This window comes from Pleurodeles waltl, chromosome 2_2 (genome assembly GCF_031143425.1).
Source record: "Pleurodeles waltl isolate 20211129_DDA chromosome 2_2, aPleWal1.hap1.20221129, whole genome shotgun sequence".
NCBI lineage: Eukaryota > Metazoa > Chordata > Amphibia > Caudata > Salamandridae > Pleurodeles > Pleurodeles waltl.
Genome location: NC_090439.1, coordinates 4,309,764 through 4,329,385, shown reverse-complemented (window position 1 = coordinate 4,329,385; position 19,622 = coordinate 4,309,764). Strand labels below are relative to the sequence as shown.

Sequence of the window (19,622 nt, the reverse complement as noted above, 5' to 3'; positions counted from 1 at the left end):
TAGATCCACTGTACTTTAGTAGCAATCTTTGCTATCAACTAAGATACACCAACCCCTTACTGGATAATTCACCAATCATGGCACAAGTGTTTTTTAACATGAGCTCAGTATCAAAGGAACAGCAGGAATTGTGCATTTCAAACCCCCTCTTGTCCAGTCAACTGAATAAGTCCTACACCAAGCCCGATGGATCTCTGCTTCCCACAACCTGCAACTTAAGACTGTACGTATTGTTCACAAACGCAGCTATGTCAGCAACTCTCCTTATCTGACAGAGAAATGAACATCTCTGGTGGTTCCTGTCATCTCCTCAGCTCTGATTCTCCAACACTGGAATTACTGGCTTTAGAAAATATACCTTAAATCAAACCTTCTCTAAATGTGTGCTCAAGGTTTTGGCATTCACTCCCTCCAACGAACTGCACTACCTTCTCTCTGACCACTATTAAAGAGAAATCAAAACACTTCTCAACTTATCCTTGTTGTCGTGCACACTATAGACACACCTCATCTTCCAGGTTTCTATTGACCCTCACCTATGCCTGAAACCGGCTTGGTTACAAACTATGGCTCGGTCAGTGCACAGGGATTTTATGATGCCATGAAACATATTGCACCGGGAGATAGTTACTTCTATCTCATGAAACCAGGCTACTACATTCACACAGAGATTTTGAGGGTACCCAGCCACTGCTTGCTTCCTGACCACAATGCGCAGCACATGTGGAATATACTGCTCTAGTTCACTTATTTACTTTTACTGTTTAGTATTGTTACTGCTCATAGCTATGTAAAGTGATTCGATGCTCTTCGGACTTGTATGCACCATTAACCATTAAAAATAAATAATTACCACTCTACTCCCAAAACGTAAGCAGAGCTTACTGGTAGAGAGCCTGACTTCAGATTTTTTGCAGAGGGAAGGGACAGCAGCAAACGAAAGTCAAAGGTCTTTGATACTGAGTGATTCAAGTGAGGACTAGGTGGGTATAAAGTAGAATGCTGCGCCTCTTTAGGTCTGGCCCTCAAGACTCTCGCCACATTATTAATGTTCCAATAACATATATGGGTGCCTACAGGAGCTTTGGGTCAGCTGGATTTATCTATTGGTCAGTTAAATTGTCATTCACATTTTGCTTCCACCCACCACAGCCTACAGCATGGAGCAATGAGTCAACCCATTTTACCCATTAGCTCTCTTTATTTTCAGTGACTGCACAAAGCCTGTGCACATTATTCACAGCTTCCATAAAATAGTTCATTTCTCCTCAGTAACACAGATGGATGAAAATGCACTTGTTTAATATTTAAAAACCTGCTATATAGTTTGCCTGCACCTTGGGTGCTCAGTTATATGGCAAATTATTTTCCATCTCCTTTTTAAAGGTGCAATTATAAAATGTGCAAGTGACACTATAACATTGTAGGTGCCCGGGAATTGAGTGCGTGGTTAGGTCTTTATTCTTGTCTCCATCATAAATAATAATAATAATAATATGCAGCACACAACTGAAAGACTTGCCATTGTAAAAACATCACTAGTCAAACGGCCACATCAGAGAATCATTGCTTCCATTTCAAATTTTTATTGCAAATATATGGCAGCCACATTATAGTGACAGCATTTTTTTCTTTTAATTTCTTGGACACGTACTTCCCACAAAAACAATTAATAAAATATAAAGTGCACCAACTGCCTAAGGCCAGACCTTTTGGCTTTGCCAGTTCTTGTTTCATCTGCATTGATGCCACTTATAGAAGACGCCTAAAAACAGAAAATGTTTGCTGCTTTGTTGCGAGCAGAAAACTGCTACAAAATGGATGACCTGTACTACAGCAGGACATGCAACATGTGGCAAAGCTCATGAAACCTACGTCAGAAGATGCAGTTATGGAACTGCTCAAAGTTTGCAGGCTTTATACAAGCAGACTGAGTGGCTGCTGCTCTCAGGATGGATGGCTTTTGCTCAATATCCCTCACGCCAAACTCCACGTCCCATAACCTGGTAATGCTATTTTCACTCAGCTGTGAAATGGTTGAAAGCAACTTAAACCCAATTCCTCCCCTAAACTGGTATTTTGTAATGGGAAGAAAAGCCGACACAGCAATGTCCTCGCAGCTCAGGAATGACTGCTTTGGCCACAATTACCTGCAGGCCGCTTAAGCGAGCCTTCCTACTCGGCTATGTAATTTTAGTGGGCCAACACGCTACCTCAGCAAAATGGCTGCTGCGTTTTGACAGAAAGCAGATAATGTGGCTTGTGTGTCAGTGTGCTTTCAACAGGAGGTCCCCAAACACCAGTCGTGTGGCCTGGGCTAAGACCAAAACCGTGCAGGGGTCTGTCTTCAAGCTCAACATTAATGAGAAACTGGAGCAGAGAAAAGCACAATTTATCCATAATAAACCCACTTACATTTTTTTTTTTTTAAATAAAGAACATTTCTCAACATGGAAAAACCGGTCCTTAGCTAAACCTGATGTGCATGGAACTCAGTGTTGAAGGGCTATCTGGTACAGCTCTCCCTAGTGTCAAGAGGAAACAGGCTTTAGTGGACTGTGGGAATCGGCTGATCTTACAGGACTAGCAATAGTCACTGGTGGTGTGAAGGCACTTCAAAAGGTATCGCTAGCTTCCTACTCTGAGTGTTTGTCACTGGTAAGTATTTTGTTCTTATCTACATGCCACTTAGCCCCTCCCCTCTGAGTGGGATTTCATCTAGAATGAAGGCAAATGTTGAAGGCTTCCATTGGCACCCCCCCCCACTTAAAACAAGCATTTGCAATGCAATGGGAATTGCGTTTGCTTGAGTAAGAGCTGTTTTTTTTCTTGCCACATAAATTGAAAATAAAAATCAAAACAGAAGTTCGCTCACAGTCAAACGTATTGGCAAAAATGCAATTATCCATATAACTCAGTCGATGTCATGCAAAGTGCTCAACTACTGCCCAGAGAGATCCCACTGCCTGGGAAATAAATAGAAAAAAGTAGTCCAGAAACCATACGGAAAACATGGAGCCCAATATGTTTTCAGTAATTTACCGGTGCTGTCGAGGAGGGCTAAACACCGTAAAAGGCATGACGAATGCATGCCTTCCACTAATTAAATCAAGCTAATTTGAAAAGGCAAGCCCACAAGCCAATCAAACTCATGGCCGTGCAGTGGGTGTGTTTAAAAGCCCACAAAGAGATTACAACATGGCCACAGCACTTGTGCACGCTCAACCCCACAAAGACGAATCTTAACTATTAGACAGAAGTAAAGACTGGAACAGTTTTAGATCCTGGATGACTGAATGTTGACAGTTCCTCAAATACTCCCAACTCTAAAAGAACGCAGACCGCAATCATAGACTACTACACAAGATTTCCAGCCAGTGGCCACCTATCCCCTCTGATCAATGACTGAGGCTGTACTGGCCAAAGTGCACCTGCAACAACATCTGCCGAATGCTCTACTTAGAACAACAAACATTGGCAAAGCGAACAGGTCTCACCTTTATAATATGACCGTAGAGCTGCTGGCTTTGCCAATGTTTGTCTGTATGGTGTTTTTTAATTAAAAGAAAAAACATTTCAAAATATTGGAGGAAAAGAAAACACTTTTTATGGTTTGGCAAAACTGTACATTTAATTCAATGGTTTCAATCTTTATAAATTGTATTGCTTATTTTTCAAATCGTTTTCACTTTTCAGAATTTAAAAAGAATAAGGGCATGTCAGGATGCGATGTAAAGGGGCATTCTTACCAGGGCCTAATTTACTTTCCACAGAATTTAGAGATGTGGTCCTCTGGAGTAGCCCAGGGAGCAGATTCATGAATTTCCAGTAGAATTGCCATGCTAAGTTCACCTTCTGTCTCTGGATAAGTGGGTGAAGCAAATGGCCCTTTTCCCAGCACCATAGATGCCTTAGTGTGCAAAAGTTTGTGCTTTCATGAAATACATGGAATGCAGGACATAAAAACACCCTTTAAAGCCTGCTCCTAGTCATACTCCAGTAAATGTAACCCAGTTGCTTTGCATTTACAGATCAGTTGAGGGGATGGTGTGGAGGGGACACAACACAGCGAAAGATGGGTATTTGAGGGGAGAAGCAGCAGACGAGGTAGAGATCTTTAAAACATGCTCTCTCATGCAGCGCTCAATGGGAAAGATAAAAGATAAAAGATACAAGCCAGCCAATCAAAAGGATCTTAAAAAGGCTATGCTGTAGGGAAGGAACAAACACAAGAAGAAAATCCAGCTAATAAGAAGCAAGTAAAGTCAAACAACAGTACTCAAAGGGCGAGCTGTAAGTGCACTGTAAGTTTACAATAGGCCTTTCACAACCACACAGCTTGTGTTGTCTTGTAAGCGATAGCTAAAAATACTGAAAAGACATATCCACATGGTTGAGGGGTGTTATGGAACTCTGTCCCTATTTCCACTCAAAATGTTCTATTGGGTGTTCCAAATCCCCAAATTAAGTTTACCCCAGGTGCTTCCCTGAAAATGATATTGCACCATAGGCAAGTAGGATGGGTCTGGCTTATAGACACAAGTCTTCCACCTCCCTAGGTGAACAAGAAACAGGGTTAGGGAACAGTACACAGGAAAAATTCTTACCTATTTTAGGTGAACAAGGCCTCCCGAGCCTAAATGAATACGTATGATTGTAAGTCAAATTGTTTCCTACTTATTAAACTCTAGTGTGGCAACAGTAACTCTGCAATAGTGAGATGGGACTCCTGTGCAATTTTTTTCTGTCCATTTAGGAATACACATCCGCCCCATCAATCCTACTTCTTGAAGATGTAGCCGGAGCTGAATCCCCACACAGTGCTATTACATGCCCGTAATTCCAAATATTGATCATTCTTTCATGACCATCCTTATCTTCACCATCAATATTTGTTTTATTACTTATATGCATCCCTTCACACGTATTTTCGTTTTGCCATCCCCACATTAGAACAGCAGGTGTTGATTGATCGCTTTTCTCAAAAAGTAATCTACATTTGCTTTGTAGGTAGCTGTTTAAAGAATTTACTTATGGAGTCAGCTGTGAAATGAGAAATTGATGTTTCTAGTCTCCTATTTGTGGCTAAAATCGAAATAAAAAACGCCCACTTTTTTAGCTTCTGACCCGGAGCAAAAGCTCAAAATACTGTCAAAATCTATAAGTGAATATTTAGTTGTAACTGTAGACCAAACACCAACGAGGAGGAGGGGAGGGGGGAGGAGGGGGAGAGAGAGAGAGAGACAGAGAGAGAATGAATCTTGGGCATGCAAAGAAAATATTGAAGCGCAGAGAAAATAAATACCAACCTATTTCAGCGTTTTGTGTTGCACAAACAAGAGGGCAATCAGTCCGATACTGTGAAGTAAAAAGGATATCTTTCACAATAACACCCGCCGCCCCCATGGCAGGAAAAGAGATTGGTTTGCAGAGTGCTAAAATGACCTGGAGGCTGCACTTCCACAGAAATGACTTTTTACTTTCGCCCGAAGAGGTTATCTCGTACACATGGACTAATCGTCCTTTTTACTGTATTTAGTGTTGTATATAGAGCTCAACATGCATGGCATTAAGCTAAGTGTGCCTTTTATTAGTATTCCTGTTCTCTCGCCCGGATTGGAAGAACCTCTAAATTGTGATCTGTTCCCTCTTCCCAAGCTGCCAAGGATGAGTGATGATGACAAACACATGCCCAGGTCAGTAGGTGCATTCCTTTGCAAGGGCAAGTAAAGACCACAGGCCCTGCAGTTCCTTGTTCAACAGACCAGGGATTGTTTTCCAGGAACCGGGGGCCAATAACCATATGTTCCAGGGACATTCCCCCACCACATCGTGTCTCCAATTCTCAAAGGGAGGTTGGGTCGATTTGTTGCTGGCAACAGCCCTGCCATTCTTACTGTAGTTTTACAAATGCAACCAGCTACTTTCATTCTGTGACCCTCCTCTCCCCACCCCCACACACCCAGTTGCTGGACTTTGCACAGTTTCCCACAACTCACTACTCAACAAGTGATCCATTTATAAAAGGTGTCAGGTCCTAAGCTCTTCTTAGCGCTCATCACCTGGTCTGTCGTATGTTGGGGTTGAACAATTCCAAGGCTGTTAGGCTTCCCTTCAGCTCATGCCTCTTCATCGCATCACCAGTCCTTCCTGTTTCTTGCTGTCTCCCGTTGTTACTGATTTTCAATGTTTCGCTTCCTCTTTCTCCCTTGTCTGAATTTCTCTCTTTAGCATTAGGTCGAAGACATTATGAAAAATAAGTTCTGTTCCCCAAAAATGAATCCCTGTATATACCACCTGCAACCACCAGCACAAAATAAGTATCCACATCTGGATTTTAGCCATTTGGTCTAGTCTGTCACATTTGCAGCCGCCAAATGGAACCTTGATATTTACGACACTTCGAGGTACTTCTCGCTTTTTAGCCAAGAGCTTTTGAGTACTTGGACTTCTACGCCCATTCTTAGGCATCGGGCGTGAAGCTTTGCCTTTTCATTCTGAGTGCTATTGGTTGAAAAGCCTAGGTGACTGAAGTCGACACATTGCAGAGGCATCTAAAAGCACTTCCAGAGTAGCTACCGCCTGGCTATTTCTTTTCCCAGGACAACACTTGTGCTCAGGTCCTCAAAAAAGCAGAATTATGGCCTATTGCGATGCCATTCCTTAAACCAAAAAAACAGCAGGAAAGCAGAAATGCAGGAAGTCTAACGAGTATCGATGACACTGCCAACACAATCACATGGAAATACGCCACACTTTTCTACTGTTTTGACCACACAACAAATTGATGAGGACAAAGGACATCATCACCCGCTGAAACAAGAAAAGACAATAAGCCCAGATTCAGCAATGTTATTCCTTTTAAGTGATGAACACCAGTGTGTGACAAATCTGATCAAATGGTTCCTGGCAATTGTGTGGATAACTTTGAGAGATGATATTCAGAAATTCCAGAGCCATCCAGAGAACTTGTAATGTGTTGGACACTACTAACTCCTGTCGCTGGGAGTGAAGCACAGAACCTAGGGGTTAAGTGACAAATAGGATGGAAAAAGTTGGACAGAGCAAATATGAGAAAGCCCATCCATCAGCACTGTGCACCAGCACAAATGGCACAGACTTTTCATCTGACTGGCATTCTTACTTTTCCCCTTGTTCTTCCTATATCCAGGTCAACATATCGTCCCTTATCCCCTCTCAGCTGTATGTAATAGACTTCAGCCTTATGTAGGCATGTTGTAAATATGTGCATTTTATCTTTCTTTATCGTTAGGATTTACTGTTTTGGTGACAAGCTGTCTCTTAACAGCACCTGTGTGCCTTACATCACTCACTCACTTTGGAAAAGTCAACCGCCAGATACGAACCGTTACCGCCCTTTGGTTAAACATTTCTGCTGAAAATGTTGTGGTTAGGTGCTTTATAGGTAACGAATTCAGGAGCGTTCTGTTCTGGTGAAGTGCTTCTGGTCCACTTGCTTAGCTAACATGAGCCCACCAACCCAGACCGCAGTGCCTCTAATTACATGGATTAAGCATACTGAGCCCAGAGGTATGCCACATTATAGTCTCGGACATTATAGCCACATTATAGTCTCGGACTCGGCACGGAGTCCTGACTTACTACCTACCATCTACCATTAGCCTAGAAGACTGACATGACCATATCAAGGTGAATAACCTTGTAGTACCTGGTTAGTCCAATCTAATGACTTTTGTCCCTACACAGTCAATCATTTGGATCTCATCTAAATAACACCCCTACTATGCCTTAGACACGTGCCCTAGGAGAATAGTGCCCTTTGCCACAAGCGTGACCACTTGGTAGCAGTTTGTGATTATATTCTGTTTATTATGTCTATTACCAGGCTATTCATGTCAGTCGTATTTTTATGAAACAAATTCATCAACAGTTTTGAAAAAGATTTGGGCCAAAAAGGCCAATAAGGCAAAAGACGTATAGGCTGCCCTTCTGAATATCCAGACTCGGTAAATTCCATGAACAAGGCCAACACTGAAAAACAAGGCAGTCCTCTTAAGTGATGCAATTTTCTAAATAGTGTGTACAAGACTTAAGTGGAAAAACAGATGAAGAGAACAGATGCATTCTTTTACAGAAAATATTTTACATACGTTTGAAACACCGAAAGAGTGTTTCATATCTGAAAGTAGAACGTTCCTTGTATATTGCAATGACATATGGGCATTATATAAACTGCAAATGCGTTGATTGTTCCTTGTTCACACCTTACCCCTTTATGTAGCCTTCCACCTTCGAGGATTAGTGGCTTATCTGTGCCCAAGGTAAATTACTACAAACTGACTTGATCTCTCTTATCACACGGTACTGGAGGCAACAGCAGGAGAAAATAGCACTTTTCCACTCACCCTTGCTGTCCCCCAAACCCTCAGCAGAACATAGGAGCTCTTTTGAGAAGCTAGTGGTGGGATATGATCCAAAATCTGGGATGTTATAGGATCTCAAAATGTGTCCGATGTCACTTCCTCCACCCATGGTAATTTGGTGACTCAATGTCCAATGGCAGCGGATGAACGATAGGTATGAAAAAGGTACGCTAAAGAGTCTATAATTTGATCTTTCTTGGGAGGAACGTTGCAAGTGAGTCTTCAGCCCCTGCTCAGGCCTTTCTGATGCGGACTCCTCCCAGCCTCTGCCCTCACAAGCCCTCCTGTGGAAAGTCACTGTCGGAGAGCAATGAACCCAAGGAATGCAGCAAGAGCGGTCCAAAGGGCTCGTTCTATCTGCACTTTTCAGCTGATGCACATCGGGTGAAGCGCTCAGCACTTTTCCATGCTGAGAGGCGCATTCCTGAGCTCCACTCCTCTGCTCGGTTAATTAATGCTGCACTGCCGACCCATAAAAGAGCAAATAAATACCAAGACCAAGCCTGCGTTTAAACGGTGGGTCCAGGGAGGTTGCTGCCCAAAATCAATGTCTAATCTCACTTTAAAATATGAGGAAAAAAGCAAAATATCTAAGATGCTAAAGTCTTCACTGAAAGCAGCTTTGAATCCATCCCTAACATCAAGGACAGAAAGAGAAACACGTCTGTAATTTAAATCAAACGTGAAAGAAACGCTCCCTGGTGGTTTTCATAGAGAAATAAGATGTGACTTTTTAATGGAAACACTATCATTAGTCGGCAGCAAACCCTGAAGACTCCTTAGATGTTTTGGTTGCAAACTCCATTCTCAATACAAACTACAGCATGGTTAAAACACTAAAAGAAACCATGTGCCTCAATGCACTGCAAAAATATCCCAATTGTGAGTAGGGGTGGGCAGAACTTGTAGAGTTTCCCTCCTCGGAAGTCCCCGGAGTTACATGAAAAGTTCATGATATTCCGCGAACGAGCGGAAATAAATATGTTGTGCTGCTCGTGCTGATTATAAGTGCTAGTAGCTCATTCTGTGCTGAAAAATCAATGAGAACAGCACTACATGGCACAACTGAGAGCTTTGCTTCTTGAGATGGTTTTGATGCTGCTCAAGTAGATTTTCTACACCAGTGGCAGCTTTTTGACCACGAATGGTTGAGACTGCCTGCACTGCAAAAATATCACCGGCTGCTCTCCTGGAGACTGAAAATCGTGCTATGGGGCTCCAAATCTCGCTCATTCTCTGCAACTCACCATTGGCGAACCATGCACAAGAAAAAACACCTCTGCCACGGCAACTGGCAGAATTTGGCCAGAACTCTGTATTATAAGCATAAAGTAGTGGCCAAAATTCTGCCATCTCCCCCAGCAGAGCAGAATTTATTGCCCACCACTATTTGCATGCTTACATTTGACAACAGAATTTGAGTGCGCCGTGGTGCAACCCACGCTCTTGAGCCAAACTCATGTTTTGTTCACATAAGCAGATAACACACCATTCAAAAGACTGACAACACTCATTAGGGAACAAAGTTGCGGTTTATTCAACAAATTAATTATTTTCCACTGAGGCGGCCTGTCAAAGTTTGTTCATAGCGATGATCATGATGAAGTGATCGTCTTTGCAGGCCTTATTGGGTGTGGATCCCAGACCCAGTCATACATACGGTCGACTTGCTACAATGTTCGTCATGTAGCCTGCCATTAGGCGAGCCTGGGCTGAGTGCGCCACGTCTTGTGTGGAGGATCACTTTTCTAGCATGACCACTGGCTTTTTTATCTGGTGCCACAGTGAATCATTGGTTAGCACTTCAAGAGCCTCATTCAAACATTGCACCAACATTTGTTTGGTGATTTGCTTCCTTGAAGAAAACAAAGGTTGGGCCAGGGAAGGTAAAGGTGAAGAGCACCTGCCGTTTTCTTCTTCTGCCACCATAATTTTGTGTGTGTCACCCATCTACGGCCTCGGCAAGGCAAGTCTCCAGCCCAGTGAGGCCTGCTTTAATGGCAGATCTCCACCAGAGCGAATGCTCCCGTGAAAGGTAGGAATTCATCACTTAATGATATACTTAAAGGTTTGTTAGCGAACAGGCAAGACAGGCATGCCAGTTACCCCTAAAAGTAAATGTCCTATTTGTTGACCAACTGCTCTGGCCAAACAGAGATGTTGTGCCAACGGGTGGATAGTGGCTTGCAGATGAGACACTAATCAGAGTGTGAGAAAAGTCAAAATCTGCCAACTGTAAATCAGAAAGTCTCTTTTTTTTAGAATGTATCATTTAATACACTATTAAGGAAATTGGGGAATATACTGCTGATTAGCTGAGCAAGCAAAGGCTAATTAACATCAATGAGCATCGGTTCATAAATAATAGGTCTTAAAACAAAAACAAACCTGTTTACTTGACTAGCCAAGTTAAACAAAAAAAAATAATCTAGGAAAGAAATAAGATATTTTAAATTGAGGTGAACTAAGTTACAGAACAAATATATTTCAAAAGTAATCAAAACGGATCTACGGGTGGGAGACCTGGCACAGCCTCTGAGCCAGGAGACTCGAGGTTGAGCTCTACAATATTAAGAATTGGGTCAAATGCATTAACATTCGCTTGCTAATGTGGGGAGGCACAATTTTAACTCTTGTTGAGGAAGCAGCTCAGAGCAGTTTAGTGTGTACACACCAGGACATACTGAAATAACAGTATTCCTTGAAACGTGGGCAGAGGAGCAGAGTCTGGAATGGTTCTCAGCCTGATAATATACTGGGGTTACAACATTACACTGTGTGCTACTTCACAGCAGGAAGAACATGTGGTAGCTCACATAGGTAACAAGATGAACGTGAAAGCATGTTATGGTCAGAGCTCTTTATACTGCATTTAAAGGATCAGGGAAATAAATCCCCCAAGGAGGTGTTCTACCACTCTACAAAGCCATGTGTAGTGCTCTGCACTCCCCCTCACTGCGCATGTATGTTTGGCCATGTTTGGTCTGGAGCCGGCCAAACACACATGCGCAGTAGACTCTCTCAAGCCCAGCAACACAGTTGCCGGGCTGGAGAGAGCCTGCACAGACTCTCAGTCTGCCTGGGACCGTCGTGGCTGGGCGCTCCCAGAATTGGCCACAGGGCCGGCTGGGAGCCTGTGCCTACAGCATGAGCAATGAGGGACAGAGGAGTGGTAGGCGACGGAGGAGGTAAGTGTTTTTGTTTTTATTCTTTTTATTTTAATTAGTATTTACACCCCTCTCCTGCACGAGTCCCCAACCAAATGAAAAAACATGAATTTTGCCGTGCCTTTTTCTATTATTTTTTTGTGACAGCAATAAGAAGTAATCATCAACTGGCCAAGCACTCAAACTCAGGCAGCTACAACAATGCAATGTCACGTAAGCACTTTAAAAAACAATTTTAAAAAGAAGATAGTAAGTAACTGGGCACCTGAGATGGAGGCAAGGGAAGTAGCCCTTGTTAAAAGGTAACATAAAAACATTATTAAAAAGCCACACTTTTAAAACATTTGTCATCGAATTAAAATGGGCTGGTTGTAATTGGATTTGAACAATGTGCACACACTTTGTGCAGTCACTCAGAGTGAACGGGGGAGGTGGGAGTAAAGTGGGTTGAGCCCCTTCCCCATGACGTGTATTGTGGTGGGAGGAAACAAAGCGTGAATGGCAATTTAATGGACCACCTGATGAAACCTGCTGACTAAAAGCTCCTCTATAGATTAATATTATGTAAGATTTTTTTACAGCAGTCTGGTGAGACAGCTACAGCAAAATTGCAGACCATTCCTAAAGAGTACAGCAGTTAATTAGAAAAGGTGAAAGGCAAAGCCACTAAATGAATGGAAGAAGTAATAGACATCAGTTTAAATGTAAGGATGAGGGCTTTCTTTTAAACATGTACAAACCAGGCCATCTATTAAATCACATTTCAAGATAGAGAATGTGAGCTGTCCAATAAAGTTGTACGCAAAACTGGTTAAACCATACATGAAAAATGCATTTCATGGTGCAAATAGCTGGACTATTAAATAGGCTCCTGGTATTTGAGAACAACTCATTAACACTCTGCCATTTCTACAAGTAGCCATACATCGACTTGATGTCTTCATTTTGAAGTCTGAGTTTGCTTGCCACATCAAATCAGCTATATCTTAGAGGGTGGGCTGTTTGGAATCCACAGGAACAAAATAGAGCTGGTTCTTTAGGAAGATGTATATAATCCAGGGATCTCTGTAAATGTCAATATTCCTATAACAAAAATGTTAAGATTTGCATGAAAACACTGCATGTGAATATTATGTTTCTTAGATGAATGCTTAAAGGCTTGAGGAATATATTTCCATTATTTGGAAAATGTACCACTTTCCAATAGTATTATCTTGTCTGTCCGCAATCACAGTGAACTCATCATCTCTGAATTGGACATCCTAGTCAAATATTTGAAGATATGGTTTGCGATTGTGTTTGCTTCAGTAACATGGATGTTTTATCAATAAAACCTAGCACAGCTTGACTGGGGAAAGCTTCTCTTCTCTATAGTTAATCTGATCCAGCGTATACTTGGTTCATTACTGATTCAGGCACCCCACCTTACCTGTAAAGATGTCACTCTGGATCCATGAGGTCCTCTAAATGGCAAATATGGAAGCTCACTATCCAGTGTTAGCTTTTAATTTGGACTTTGTTAGCCCTCTCCCCAGAACCAAAAACTGAAACAAACTATCCCAGGGAAGGCAGACGAGAATGGTGCAAGTTCTCTCAAGAGATTTCCCAATTAAGAAAATGAAAGCCGTGATGCCAATTACAAATTCTAGTCAAGGTCAGCTTCTCCAGAGACTCGTTAAAATTCAGCAAAATGAATTAAGAATTTAAAATATAGTTCTGTACTAACATCCTTTAGGCTTTCCGTAATTTCGACCCTTACTATAAATAAAAATAGGAAACTCTTTACCCCAGTACAAATCATTTTCAAGGTGCTTCTTAAGTTCTGCGCAATCCTTTTATTTTCATAGGTTTGATACAATCCATGAAAAAAAGCACCATTCAAAAAATAGAAAAAACTAAGAAAATCTTCAGGCTGAGCACTCACCTTGCATTTTAGGAGAGAGCCATCCAAAACACGTGCACTTGATGGCACCACGGTTGGCCCCTGAAGTGTATCTTGTCCCTGTAGAACCAGACCTCTGGGTACCTGGTAAATTCCATGGTTCTGCTGGGCAAGTGGAACCTGGTAAACTCCATCAAGGTAAGAAGGATGGGAGCTTGGCACTTGGTAGACCTGCTGCTGCTGGAACGCAGTAGGCGTTGAGCTTGCATTGGACACCTCGTGGCTCGGCGATGTATCCACTGGTCCAATCAGAAGTTTCAAACGGTTGCCAGGAGCAATGCCTTGCCGACCGTGCAAGGAGCAGAGCCACCATCCTTCTAAGCCTTCAGTATTTTGTTCAATCACAGTTAAAATGTCTCCTTTCCGGAAGGCCAGTTCCTCTGCACTCTCTGGTACATTATCGTAGAGGGCCCTGGCCATGAGATTCTAAACAAGGAATAAAGATGAGAGTTAGAGATAAACTGACATTCTTGTTTACATTTTGATTTTATATGTGGTGTCATTTTATTTCACTGCTCTAGTATTCATTTGGGACAAACTTTGACTTGCTGAGTCAGTGGCAGTTTGGTAGATGAAGCAAGCAATTGTTTTCTATCAGACGAGGAGCTCCAACATCGCCAAACAATGAAGTTCGACATTGCCGGATTAGAAACTAAGCACTCCAGGAAAGGAAAGCTAAGCCTTCTCTGTCGACGCCCCCAGATCTGGAACAACAATCCCTTCGACATCAGAACAGCACCAGCCTTCCTACAATTCATGAAGAAAGAATGCTCACCTCTTAAAGAAACTACCTCGGATATGCCGAGTTCTCTTTTTTTAAATCTCTTTATTAGAGTTATCACAGAATGACCTATTCTTATACTATTAGCATATAACAGATTATTACAACAATATTAACATATGTTGTAGACGGAACAATTATTTTGATTGTACAATAAAGGTTTTTTTACTCAGCTAGAACTTTGAATAACATGTAGGTGTGATAGTACTTCTCCATGCAAACAATATGTACAGTTGTAAAACCATGCACAAGTCAGAACATAAACTTAAGAAATGTATTTGACCGGGTTCAATTACAATGCTATATGAATTAAAGAGCTCATATATTTAATTGCAAGTAAACAACAAAACATCTATACTTATCACTATACAGCAAGGGGACAGGTACATTACAGTGTAGACCTATAATTAGAAAGAAGAATTCGGCATACAGTTGTGGGGGGGGGGGTAGGGTGGCAAAAGGAGGTTACTTTCCATTAACTGGGGCCATGCACATAGATATGCTGACTTCACTCCTTTCACTAGCTCTTCTTCACCCTCTGTCCCCTCCCCGGCACCCGCCTATCCCTCTGGGTTTTACTCCTGTACATCGCTCTCCATTGCTAGCTATGTTCATGCTTTAGAAATACCAAAACATACCTATCAGGTCAAGAGAGGTGTTAGTGATCTGGACCGTGGTGCCTTTTCCACTTCCAGGATAATTGAAAGGCAACAAAATGTAATCTATGTTGGTATGGAAACAGAAAGGTGATAGATAAACAGTGAAACACAGAAAAATACTGTGTGTATCCCCAATGAGGATTCATCCAAGTGTGTGTGTGTGTGTGTTTTTCTCCCCTAGCACACAGGCTCAAGCCAAAACTGCTTAATTCATACATTAATACTAAACATAACAATTCCCTCAACTGGGCATTCGTTTTTATGGTTCAAAATGTACCTTGCAATTATTATGGCATGGCATAACCATGCCCAATTGTGTAAAAAAAACTGTTGCTACCTCATTCAATAGTTTCTTCGTTACAAGGGCATATTGGCATATACATGAAGTATTTCACAGTTGAGTCCCTTTGATGGAATGTTTTGCATTTTACTTAAGTATGGCTAAATTGTACACCAGTCAAGTCCGACCTGAGCAGTACAATTCACCCAGATTTTCAAGTTGTCTAAAACGAATACCTATGAAGAACATTCATAAGTATTCAATTTCAGCTGAGCTTATTTTCATACATCCGAGTATGAAATCCTGACTGGGTTTTACCGTTTGGTAAGTCAAGGAGACCAACTCAAACCTTCTGCGACACAATTCAACACGGATAATTAATTAATTCTCAGATGTATGAGTAAGATACATTTAAAACCTGCTCTCTAGTTCACCAAGCTCTACACAGCAGCAGCCCGCCAAACACTGCAGACACACTCAACATCCCTGGAGGGTCAAGAGGACTTAGAGGCAGTAACTCACAGTAACTGGAAGTTCCAAAACTTAGACCTTCCTCTCCCCAAAAACAATCTCTCTCAAGGTAAGCCACTTTGAGCAAGTCTCGTCGCCTGAACTAAAACACTACCCTTACCGCCTTCAGAAGATAAATCGAAACACACGTCTTCAGACAACTGCTAAACTATTCGGGTGGGGGGGGGGTGAGGTGGAATGACGTGGGGGGTTTACACTGACCCTTCTTCCCTATTATGCGGTCCTTGTCCGTTTATGCTTCTCTTATCCTCCCCTCCTGTTTAAATGGAACTATATTTCTCTTTAACTGTTCTCTGTAAGCCGCTTTAACAGCTACTGGCACAGGCACAATATGTAAGTTGTAGAAAATTATAAAAGAAACAAAAATAGAGGGGTCTGCTCGGCAGCTGATAGCAATTCTGAGCGCCTTTCTGTCCTATTCTGGGGGCAATCATCTCTCCCGAAGGCTTTAATTCGTCATTACTGATACCGTATGGGGCCGCAGTATAATCAGAGACTCTAGGGCAGGTCAGTAAACAAACATCTACAAAGAAAATGATAGCAGGCAGCCTCTTGAAAGAGATCTCTTCCTTACAACAGTCTGCGGGAAAAGAACAAAGCGCCAAACTGGGCTGGCCCAAGAGTAGATAAAACTTCTCATGTGAAAGCAATTCGTACGCGTCCTATTATCTCAGTCCCCAGTGACCTTCTAACCACCTGGATGTATGCATGTTAATGTGTTTCTGGGTCTGCCACAAGCGCTGCCTCTGGGTATAAATATCCAGGCCTCTGCCCTCGATTTATACCACAGCAGCTGGTATCCTTGGCTGCTCCAGAAAGCAGCCTCATGAAATGGCATACAAGTATGGTGTTCAGGTCCCAATTGCACAACAGCTATATTCCTACGTAAATAGAGTACATAACTAAGAATGCGCCCAAGAGTTAGTGTCTAGAACCACAGGTACTATGGAACCAGAATTTCACTGTCAGAATTTCGTCTGACATAAATATCATGTCCTAGCTAGAGTCAGCTTAATGATCACCCTACGGGAGTTAACAAGAGAACATCTACAAACAAGAGAAGAACATCTACAAACGTTACTTGGGACACAATATTTATTTCAAACGATATTTCTGAAAATGGTCATGTAAAATATAACCACACCATCTTGGTGCACACCTGCCCAAAGAAGCATGTGCGTTCAAGTAATGGGCATTTGCTCTCTGTTATGTGATGGCACTTTTGAAACAAACACCGGCTGTGAATACCGATAAGGACTAGAATGTCCCAAGCATCCTCTCGATGGGCCATCTACTTTTGATTGACAGATGAAGAATGTCTGGGCCCTGCTGCGCGGGGTCCTGCTTCATCAGAAATATGCAAATTGTGTCACTTTTCTGGCACAACACAAGACACGCTGATAGTTGTGGACTGGCTTGCAAAATGTGGGACAAAGCAACAGACCTCGTGGCTCCTATTATGTCAAAGTTGTAAATTACGGAATTCTAGTTCAACTTCAACTTTCCTTTCAAAATAATTGATATATTTTACTTGATTGAGAGATCATGTCATGAAACTGATTTTTTTTAATTTAAAAAAGAGAGTGATGCCTTAATAGGGGTCTCGAAAACAGGATTGTTTTACTTAAATATTCGCAACCCATTAAGTATAGCCGCTGGGGTCTGCCTTTCACACGGAGAAACACTTTTGCAATTCTTGGCCGCCCTAATGACCTCATTGACTTTACAATAGCGTCTAACATCTCTGCAAGAATAACGTTTTCTTCCGAACCCTCAAATACTGCACTCCTATGCACTCTTTCCTGAAGAATAGTGAAAAGAACAGACTGTGCTTCTGACTTATGCCCGTCCAGCAGGAAGGCTGAAGAGAAGGTGAACATATATAATGGAGTTATATTTGGAAAAGTTTATCGTCCCAGCTTTAATCTGTGACAGCCTAAACACTGCTCGAACCTTCTGGAACCTCTTTCAATCGTGAGCTCAAGGTCTTAAGAATGATATACACCCCCCTGTTCTTTCCGTTTGCAAAGCACATTGGAATGCATGAGTAAGAAAGATGCCACAGGACAGACTGTTTAATTCTTTTAAGGACGTTTGTTCTCCAGCTGATTACGGTTTATACCCAGGTACTGGTGTGCAACGGGGCAAACGGCACGCATTCAGATTAGTCACGCAGCCAGGATTGTAGACAATATATTATCCAACATTATTAAAAGGCCACGAAGCCCGCCTAGGTCCGGGAGCAGGGAGAAGCAGCTTCCAGTGACCTGTTTTCCTTGGCTGGCGGCTGCTGCTGGCGTCACTGCCCGCGTCTGACGGGAGCTGAGGCTCAGCCGTCTGTGGGATAAACAGGGGCAGTGACGCAGGTGACGGGTTTGCGTCACGAGCCAAGCCGGGCACCTCAGGCGCGAGCCGCACCGCCCATTGGCAGAGTTTGCCGCGCGACTGGCGGAGTTCGCGCTGAGCCCCAGCAGCGTCCCCCGCGCGCCCTGAGAGAGCAGAGGCCTGCGATCACACACGTACTCAGTGTGGACTCTGTGTGGCCGGGCCTCGCCGCCTACACGCGAGTTTACAACGGCGGTCGGGCTAAGGAAACGACGCTTGTTTCCGAGCACAGTAGGGTGTAACCTTTCGTCCCTATGAGCGAGTCATACACTTCAAAAGGCCTAAACAATGACGTTCTCTAATGTTTAACTAGCAGCTTGGAGCAGGAAATAGGCCCCCACCCCTTTACCAATGTTAGAAAGTACTAAAGTCCACACATGCAGAATCGCAACTCTTTTTTTCGGACTGGGCAGAGTGGTGTATATCTGTCAATCTATGACAGGTTATTTCGATTTTATGAACAGCGATGTCGAAAGGCAGTCATCACTGGACAAGATAAAGGCCATGTACAGTCCAATTTTTTAACCTAAAGATCCCGGGCCACGCTGCTGACGTTGGAACTTGGAGACCTGAATCCCGGCCTCTAGAATTGAAAAATATTATGGACGTTGTCAGGGACTCATTTGCCCACATGCAGAAGTGTACTTTACATTGGAAGTTCACAAGCCAGTTGCATCCAAATCAGGTGCAAGTCGCACCTTTTCCTTAGAAAAGATTTGTGAAGAAGGAAGGTCTTTGTAATCCTGGACAGCATCACCTTTTATCCATCTGTGGCACTGTTGTCTAACCTACACAAAAAGTGGAAGCCTTGCAGACAAGCAGTGTGCAAGCAGACACAATCATACCTGAAGAACCTCTATATTCACATTACCCTTCGATTTGTCAACCACAAAGAGATTTCATAGAAACAAATGGGTGTGCAGGATACCTGATGTACTCTTTCGCACACCAGAAAACTGTAACATACACACGAAGACATGCTATTTAATGTAGATTACCCATCTCATTGTACATTTCCGAATAATCATCTCATACCAAACACAAATAGCTACACCAAAACAAAAAATGCAGCAATTTACTTGAGTGAGTGGAGGAAATGTGGGTGATCCAGAGAATACCGACACTAGAAAATGAAATTATGTTTTGTGGAACAAAATGGAAGGCAGGCTGAAATTTACAGATTTACGATTAACAATCGAGAATTTTGTGTATGTCTTACAAAGCTTGTGATCTCCCTTCTCATAAAGTTATGGATTGCCTCTGTATATTTTTCATCCCAACCAAAAAGAGTTGGGAGTGCATTATTCTATGAAGTTATAAATGTTCATAGCAGCTATTCAGAGACTGCAGCACATATAGCACAGGTGACATAGCAGATAAAGTCAAGCTAAATCCGAGAAGAAGTAAATATTATAGAGGGTGGAAGGGTGACATGGAAAGAAAGGGTTATAACCGCTCCTAAATGAATGATA

General features: G+C 42.4%; 1 protein-coding gene across 2 annotated transcripts in view; it reads right to left on the bottom strand.

The window, feature by feature from the left end:
- NEDD9 (neural precursor cell expressed, developmentally down-regulated 9) overlaps positions 1–19,622 on the bottom strand; it is a 74,439-nt gene that overhangs the window by 37,952 nt on the left and 16,865 nt on the right. For both annotated transcript variants that reach the window (XM_069219413.1, XM_069219415.1), the window contains exon 2: positions 13,497–13,940. In XM_069219413.1, coding sequence (XP_069075514.1) covers positions 13,497–13,940 — 444 coding nt within the window. The remainder of the gene's footprint in view (positions 1–13,496; positions 13,941–19,622) is intronic.